The sequence below is a fragment of the Neofelis nebulosa genome, chromosome 17, assembly GCF_028018385.1.
Source record: "Neofelis nebulosa isolate mNeoNeb1 chromosome 17, mNeoNeb1.pri, whole genome shotgun sequence".
Taxonomy (NCBI): Eukaryota; Metazoa; Chordata; class Mammalia; order Carnivora; family Felidae; genus Neofelis; species Neofelis nebulosa.
Genome location: NC_080798.1, coordinates 9,893,830 through 9,902,449, shown reverse-complemented (window position 1 = coordinate 9,902,449; position 8,620 = coordinate 9,893,830). Strand labels below are relative to the sequence as shown.

Genomic DNA, 8,620 nt, shown 5'->3' with positions numbered 1-8,620 from the left:
CGAGGGGACCGTGACCCAGGCCAAGGGGCTCAGGGGGGCTTCCTTGAGGGCGGTCCTGTTACAAGATAGGTTTTGGAGAAAAAAAAACAAAAAAGGGAAAATCAGGACTCACACAGAATCCAAAAGTGAACGTGCGATTGGAGACTGGGGAGTCCGCACGCGTGAGGTGTTACAACCTATTCGGGGCAGGACCAAAGAACAGACACGTTGACAGATCAGGAACATTGAAACTCATGTTCAAAGGGAAGCAAAACGTTTGGGGAGGCGCTCCGGGTGCAGAGGGCGAAGAACAATCCAGCAACACCCGCCCCTCCCCCCCCCAAGGGGGGGGACATTCCTCAGGCGCTCCTGGCTGCCCCAGAACAAAGAAAAACAAATACTGTACCCGCCAGAGATCAGGTCGTGCCCGACGTGAGTCTCCATCAGTTTAGGATATCTTAGCAAATGACAAGAAAAAGGCAACCTTGTCAACAGCCCAATCTCCAGAAAAACCTATTGACTCAGTTTCCTGGATCGCCAACGTCACTCTCGCCTCCGTAGTGATGGGGGAACAAAGGCAAGAAAGAAATCGTAGGTCAGATTAAATCCCCTTAGGGGGCGGCCGGGTGGCTCAGCGGTTAAGCATCTGACTTCGGTTCTGGTCATGATCTCGTGGGTTTTGAGTTCGGACCCCGCGTCGGGCTCTCTGCTGTCAGTGCAGAACCTGCTTAAGATCCTCTGTCCCCTTCTCTCTTTGCCTGGAGCCTGTTTCAGATTCTGTGTCTCCCTCTCTCTCTCTCTGCCCCTCCCCTGCTCATGCGCTCACTCTCTCTTAAAAATAAAGAAATAAGCGTTAAAAAAAGAGAACTCATGCGCACGCCCGCAGAGAGTTCGTGTGCATTACCCACAATCTGCAGGGTATTAAAACAGAGCCCATCATCCTGAAGGATTCGGTCTGTGTGCGATTACGTCCTGCCCAGAATTCACGTCTGTCGAAGTGCTAACCCCCCAGGACGTCCGTATGGGACCTTCTTTGGAAACAGGTTCACCGGTAGATGTCAGTAGGTAAGATGATGTCATACTGGAGGAGGGTATCCAGCGTGACTTGTGTCCTTATAGAACTGGGAACTTGGAACTCCCACCGCACGGGGTGCACACAGTTTTCCACGGAAGCACGCGGTTTTCCCTAGCACACTGTAAGTGAACCTGCGTCCCTTCGCTCCTGGGCGAGGCAGAAACTGCACAGCTTCCGAACGTGACTCCCGGTGGGATGAATGTTTACACAGGGACGCCCCCTCCCGGAGGTAGAGGCAGGGAGGAGGTCCTGCGAGCGCCTGAAGGCAACAGCCCGACGCTCGCCTGGGGTGTTATGTAAATGAGGCTAGCGCAGGGGGCGGGGTTAGTATTATAACGAGGTAAAGGTAGCTGTCCGCGGTTGGAGAGATCGCTCCATCATCCGCCTGCCCGGGGACGCGTGGGGTCAGGGGGTTAGGCTCAAGCCCCTCTGGGTGGTCTGGGCTGGCCGGAGGTCTCGTCTGGGCAGTGGCTACTGCGCAGCGGGGCGGGTTTTGCTTTTCACTTGCCTGAGTGAAGAAACTGGAAAGGAGCTTAAGGAAAAAAGTGGGGGCGGGGGGGAGGAACAAAGGCAGAGGAGTACGAGCAGGGGGGCAGTCAAGGTCAGGTCCTGGGGTCTAGCTGGCGACAATACGTGGGCACCGATTTCTCCGAGGACGAGCAGGAATCGCGTAGGGGAAGAGGGCAGAAACAGCATGTGCAAAGGCCCAGAGGCCGGAGAGGGGGGTGCGGTCCAAGGGGGGATTGCAGTGGTTCCGTGTGGCTAGGGCACTGAGACCGGGCAGGGACAGGTCGTGCCAAGATTTGGGTTTTTGTTCTGAGGGCTCTGGAAGCCACCGAGAGAGACCTCTGTATAGGGGACATCGATTGCACCCAGCCCTGTGTTAAATGCCTTATATCACCGCCTCATTATATCCTTCTGAGACAGCGGGGATCAGAAGTCACACTGCCAACCGTTAGAGTCGAACTGGCACCTGCCTCGGGGCAGGGTTATAGCAGGTGAGGACCAAGGACCAGGAGGCGGAGGCAGAAGCTGGGGCGGGAAGGTCTAGGGCAGCGTTCATCTTTCTCGAGCTAGCTAGCTCCACGCGTCAGACACTCAAGGCTCTCCACCTGTACGAACGCGCTGAACGTGCGCACATCAACCCCCATCCTCCCCCAACTGTCCCCAGGCTAAATCACTCCCACTAGGGAAGGGATTGATTTTGTCTATTTTTTTGCATCGCTGATGGCAGGCAGGTACGCGGGTACGTATTGGTTAAATGGGTAAGTAGTCCTTGAAGGCGATTACGCCCATCTTCCAGACGGAGAAAACTGAGGCTCAGGGAAAGGCTCCCACGCTCTAATCCCTTAACTAACTGCTGGCGTCCGGCACTTTCATGAACCCCCTTGCCTTGGAGACGGCTGGCTGGAGAGCGCCGGCGACCGCCACGGCGACCAGGCGGCGCCCGGGTCCAGCCGCCAGGCCTGAATAAGAACGCGGGGACCCTGCAGCGCTCCCTGGAAACCTGGGCTTCCGGGGCCCGCCCCCGCACACCCCCAATGCTTTCGGACCCCGCCCTCCTACCGTCTTCCGGGGGAGAAAAGGGGCCCCAGGGCCGCCCCCTCCCGGCCGGCGCTGGAAAAACCATCACCCTTATTAGCAATTCCGTTTAGTTCGCGGAACGTCTGGTCCAGAGCCCCGCCCCACGGGCCATACCATTCCGGCCCGGACGGGGGGGGGACCGCGAGGGGACGCGTAGGGGCTTCCCCCGGGACGACTCCTGTCCGGATGCATCCTGGCCCCAGCGGGGGAGGGGAAGAGCCCGCGTGGGGGCTCAGGGTGCCGGGCGGCAGGGTCCCTGGGCCCCCGCCGTGGGGCCCGCCTCCCCCCACCCTTCCCGCCTCCCCCCGCCTTTCTCCCGCGTTGGTTCGCGCCGTGTAACGCCAAGCAACAACCTTTGTGCGACCGTCCGGGTGTAGCGGAGTTCGCCGGTGCACGCCGCAGGTGGGTCGCCTGTCCGCGCCCCGCCCATGCTGCGGTCCCCAGCCATGGCCCTCGCCATCCGAGTCGTTTATTGGTAAGCACGACGGCCGGAGGCCCCCTCCGCGACCCCCTGTCGGACCCCATCCTCGACCCGACGGTCCTGGGGGCTGGACCTACGGGGATCCTTTCCCGAGAAAAGGGGTTCCCTGCGGGTGGGATGGGGTGGGCGTGAGCGGAAGGGCGAGAAGGAAGGGCGTTGACCCACCTCCCCAGGGCGTGGCATTCAGGACAGCTCATGTTCTCTCGAAGGTGGAACTGGGACACGCGGGTGGTCATTTTAGACATCCGGGGACCCCGGGGGGGCGGCGGGTGGGGTCAGCTTTGTAATGGGAGAGGGGCCTCCGTCATCGCTAAGGTTGGCCCTCCCCCAACGCCGTCAACCGCCCTGGGGTGGGGACCGCGAGAGTCCGGAAGGTTCGAGAATGTTCCAGCGTGGGTTTGAAAGGCACGAATACTGTGGATGCCCGTCGTTAGGAACCCTCCATCTTTTCGGTTTCTCCACCTGCAGAGGGGAGAGAGTGATCTCAGTAGTTAGCCGCGGATGGAGTGCCGGTATCGGGCGCTAAACATGTTGGGTCCAGCTTCCCCCCTGCAGGGAAAAAGTCCCAAGCGGACCGGGGATTTTCTGTCTTGTTGACTGCGTTATGTCCCCCCCCCCCGCCCCCCCCCCCCCAGGGCTGGCATCTAGTGCTGTGCGGGCTTGCATAGACACGCCTGCACGTAGGCGCTTAATAAATGCCTGTTCAGTGCGTTTCTCCTCCCAGAAAGGAGGAGAATTTTAGCTCCGTTTTGGTTGTAGGTTGTGGGAGAGGGTGGGGTCAGGTCAGAAGCCCGAGTCTGAAATGGCCAGGGGGCAGTCGATGATTTTGAAAGACTCAGATCGGTCTCAGCGGTGGAAATGTTCCTGCAGCCTCAGCAAAGCAGAGGGTGGGGTGACATTTTGAGGCCCCCGGGAGGCGCGTGTTGCAGACTCCAGTCCAGAAATAGCATGTCGTGGGGGTTGGGCAAGCGTTTGGAACCCGTCCTCAGGACTGGTAGGACCTTGGGGATCCAGGTGTAAAGGTTCATCCCCTAGACCTTCCCACTGGGTGGGGGTGGGGGCGGTGATTCTGCGGTTCTTACCCTAACGCGGTTCTCTGTTTCCCTCCCTCCTGCCTGTGTCTCGTACTTGTGGTCTCTCTTTGTCACCCCCCTTTTCTGCACCCCGTGTCTTTTGTCTCTCCTCCTCTGTCGGTTTTCCTTGTGTGTGGGTGCCCCCTGTCCCCTGTGCCTGTGCGGCTTTCAACATTCTGTGTGTCTTTTCTCTCCTCTCTCTGTCTCCTCTTTGGTTTTGTCGTTTGTCCCTCTTGATGTCTTCCTGGGCCCCCTTCCCGGTTCCCCTCTTGCCTCCCCACTGCCTGCCTCTTCCCTCCTCCGCCCCTCCCCCCCCCAATCCCCACCGTTTCCCTCTCTCCCCTGGGACCCACTCTCTCGGACCTCCCGCCAGTGGTGCTTGAGGCTACAAGTCCAAGGTAAGCAGAGTGGCCAGCCCCCAGACGTGTCCCTGGGAGATGAGGGAGGATGGCAAGTGGCACGGCCCCTGTTGACCCCCCGATGTGACCTCCCACACCCTTTTCAGTATCTTCAGCTCAAGAAGAAGTTAGAAGATGAGTTCCCTGGATGCCTGGACATCGTGAGTCTGGGGGATGGGGGAGAGAATCAAAAACGGTCTCCTTGTGTGTCCCCTCAGCCCTGAGTGGCCGCTGGGTGGTTCGGGTCGGCCCTACTCTTCACCCATATTCTCCCATTTCCTGGGGGTGCAGGTGTCCCCAAGAGGGCATCTCAGCCCCCCCAACATCTCTCTCTTCCCAGTGCGGCGAGGGGACTCCCCAGGCCACCGGCTTCTTTGAAGTGATGGTAGGGGGGAAGTTGGTTCACTCCAAGAAGGTATGTCTGTCCGTCCATCCGTCCGTCCTACCTTGTGTTCAGCCTGGCTGAGTTGGGATCCCGGTCCTAGCTTACTCCTTCCCTCTTCTTCACACCCCCAGAGAGGCGATGGTTACGTGGACACAGAGAGCAAGTTTCTGAAGCTGGTGGCCGCCATCAAAGCCGCCTTGGCTCAGGGCTAATGGGCCCCGAAGGCAGAGGTGAGGGGGGCCCAGCCACTGGACACTGTGATTGACTCCCCGTTCCTGGAATTGACAGCTAGTTTGGAACCCAAGGCCAAGTTTCCAACCCAATGTATTGCAGACCGAGTAGCAGTTTCTATCTTGTGCTCTGGATCACGGAGCTGCTTTTCAGCACCTTCCGAGCCTGGTTTCCCATTTCCCGGCCAACGTGTTCCAGATGAGCCCCAAATCCGGCCTATTCTAGAACTGGGCAGACCAGACCCAAGGTCTAGCTCCTGACGCTCGACAGTCTGGAAGGACTTGGTACCGTTCCCTAATCTCAAGAGTCAGTCTTTCCTCTGGTGTTCTGGAACTAACTTCCGTCCCAGTGTCCTGTGAACCCAACTTCCTGTCCCCAGGGTGCTTTCTTCCAGAAAACTGGTTCTCGGGTGCTTTAAACTCAAGTTCTGTTTCTTTTCCCTTTTTTTTTTGAAATTTATTTATGTATTAAAAAAAATTTTTTTTAACGTTTATTTATTTTTGAGAGAGACAGAGCGTGTCGTGCAGTGGGGCTGGGGATTCGAATTCTGAAAAGGCCGACACAGAGCACCTCTCCTGCACAAACGTAACCATTTGCTGCTCCCGAACTGTCGGCAGCTCAGGCGGTTACTTAAATCAGCACGAGGTTTCCTTGGGTCCCAGAGAGGCCGTCCACCAACGGGTGGTTTCGTCCGACGCGAGCGAAAGTGGGGTTTACGTGAGAGAAAGGAGGGCGCCGTGGTTCTCGTTTGCCACGTCTTGCGGGTGCGGCTTCCAGGGTCTCCCAAGACCACCCTCGGGATGTGTGAGTCGCTAGAAGGACCCGCAGAACTCAGCAAGGTCACACCTGCGGTTACGGTTCATTATAGCAAAAGGCAGCGAAGGGAGAAGCAGGGCCGGGTCCTGGCGGTCCCGCGTCACCGAGGAGTATTGCGACGGGGAAGCCGTGGCCGACCTTGGCCCCCGGCCCCTCCAGAAGTCAGGAGCTGCCACCGCCTGGCCCAAGGCCCCACCATGAATCACACTGTTAGCATAGACCAGTCCCTGTGGCCCAAGGCCCCAGGCGGGACATTCATTCATTCCCAGTGCTGAGAGGTCACCCTCAGGAGCTGGGGCCCCGCCTGAGGCCTGGCACAGCCGGTTGGTGACCGTGAAGAGGTCTTTTCTGGGGCTCGCAGCTGGAGTGGGTGGGCGCGGGTGTCCCAGAAGCCCGTTTCTGTCGGTGGCTTCTCTGGAAACCGAGTTTCCCCGTGGGGAGCACGTGATAGGTGTTCAGTCACATCTCTTAGTGGCCGCCTCTAACACTTCCTCCCCCCCCCCCCCAGCCTCATTTCTCTCACAAGAGACTCGACTGAGAACTAAGTCTTGGCCCACCTTGCCCGTAGGGTTACAATTTTTCTGTCACGGGCATCCCCTGGTCCTTGTGCCTCAGTTTCTCCGAGAGCACACGAGCAGGGGAGGGGCGGAGCGAGAGAGGGCGAGGGAGAGTCCCAGGCAGGCTCTGTGATGGCCAGCGCAGAGCCCAGTGTGGGACTCGAACCCAGGAACCGTGAGAGCATGGCCTGAGCTGAAATCAAGTCGGATGTTCAACCGACCGAGCCCCCCCCCCCCCCCCGCCCCGGGTGCCCCCTTTCCCCATCGCTTCTCTCTTTCCCCTTAATTGTGGGCCCTCACTCCCCCAACCTGGCCTTGTTCCCTGCAATCTGACCCCTCCCCCCTCTCTCTTCTCTGCACAGTCCAGTGACCTTGGCCCAGCCCCTCGTGGCCGACGCTTCATGACGGGAAGGACTGAAATGTCTGGTGGACGCCTGGTCTTTCCCTGATGTCCCTGCGGCCGCTGCGTGGGGGCAGAGACTGACGCCTCTGGTCCTTGCCTCTGTGTGTGTGTGTGTGTGTGTGTGTGTGTGTCCAGGCATGTAGCTCTGCACCCTGCCTGCCTTGCTCCCTCCTCTCCCCACTTGCCCCCGAATCCCCCAGCACCCCCCCTGGTTACTCCTGCTCCTGGCTTCCTTCTTGGGGTGGCGGAGAAAGGGATCTGGATGAGTGAGTTGTAGATTTCAGCAGTGTGGGTAACGGTTTACCGTTCAGTAAACATTGGATGAGTTTAACGAAACGTGTCTTGCGTGTGTCCATTTTACCCCTGGAACCTCCTCCCCAGCCTTGTGCCACCTCCCCCCCCCCCCCCCCATCTCTGGCCCAGGAAACGGGCCTTGCTGATTACGAAGCCCTTCATAGCGGCTCCGAGGTCGTGCTGATGAGGGATCAGGCAGCATGCAGCAGTGATGTTCATTTAAACGAGACCCGGGCTCCCAGATTGGTCCCAGTACATCCTGCCGTGGCCCCAGATTCGTAGAGGCTTGTACGAGTCCGCTAGGGTGGCCGTCACAAAAGACCAGACTGGTCCAACAACAGAAACCGGGGAGTCAAGGTGAGGACAGGTTTTTGTTTGTTTTTTTTTTAACTTAAAAAAATGTTTATTTTTGAAGGAGAGACAGAGCGTGTGAGCAGGGGAGGGGCAGAGAGAGGGGGAGACGCAGAATCCGAAACGTGCTCCGGGCTCCAGGCTCCGAGCTGTCAGCACAGAGCCCGACGCGGGGCTAGAACCCATGAACCGCGAGATGGGTGACGTGAGCCGAAGTCGGATGCTTAACCGACTGAGCCACCGGGGGCACCCCAAAGGCCATTTATACCTTAAATGCATCCATGTTCCCTGGAAAGGTTGACTCAAATCACCAAAACATACGAACAAAACTGCATTTGTGTAAAACCCACCAGGTTCTTTATAAAAGGGACCCCCGAACAGAAGGGTGTTACTATTTTCCTTCTAACAGCTCTTTGTCCTTACGGGGCTAACAGATCGGGCGCTCGGATGATCCGGCTAGGACAACTCTGGAAAATGTTGGATCAGATGGGCTGTGCCTAATCATGCTCCGGTCCTCTCTCTGCTCATTTGAGCCAGGCCATCGGGTGGCCCCGGGTGAGGTGAGGAAATCCGCTGGGTGCCACATAGAAGCATCTAGACGGAAAAGTCCCAGTCTCCGAGGCTGCGAAGTTGGAGACATCTACAAAACCTCTCTGGAAGAGGCTGGTCCGTGGGCGAAGACACGAGGGAAAGAGCCTGAGACACACAAGATCACAGCCTCAGAAATGTTCACTTTTCTTCTTTTAAACAGCTTTATTGAGATATAATTCACATCCCATACAACTCACCCATTTAAAGTGTATAAATTGAAGGCTTTATATAATAATATCATTCACAGACGGAAGCAACAATCATCACAGTCAACTCTATTTATTTATTTATTAAATAGTTTTAGGGGCGCCTGGGAGGCTCAGTCAGTTGAGTGTCCAACTTTGGCTCAGGACATGATCTCAGAGTTGGAACCCTGCGTGGGGCTCTCTGCTGACAGCGTAG

The 8,620-nt window shown here is 57.7% G+C and overlaps 1 protein-coding gene across 1 annotated transcript; it reads left to right on the top strand.

Moving 5' to 3' along the window:
* The first annotated feature begins 2,961 nt into the window (after positions 1 to 2,961).
* On the top strand, positions 2,962 to 7,318 carry SELENOW (selenoprotein W). The gene is made up of 6 exons (XM_058706750.1): positions 2,962 to 3,113; positions 4,566 to 4,590; positions 4,698 to 4,751; positions 4,931 to 5,005; positions 5,107 to 5,205; positions 6,942 to 7,318. Exons 1-5 carry the CDS (start codon positions 3,067 to 3,069, stop codon positions 5,185 to 5,187), a joined length of 282 nt encoding a protein of 93 aa, XP_058562733.1. The 5' UTR covers positions 2,962 to 3,066; the 3' UTR covers positions 5,188 to 5,205; positions 6,942 to 7,318.
* The last annotated feature ends 1,302 nt before the right edge of the window (positions 7,319 to 8,620 follow it).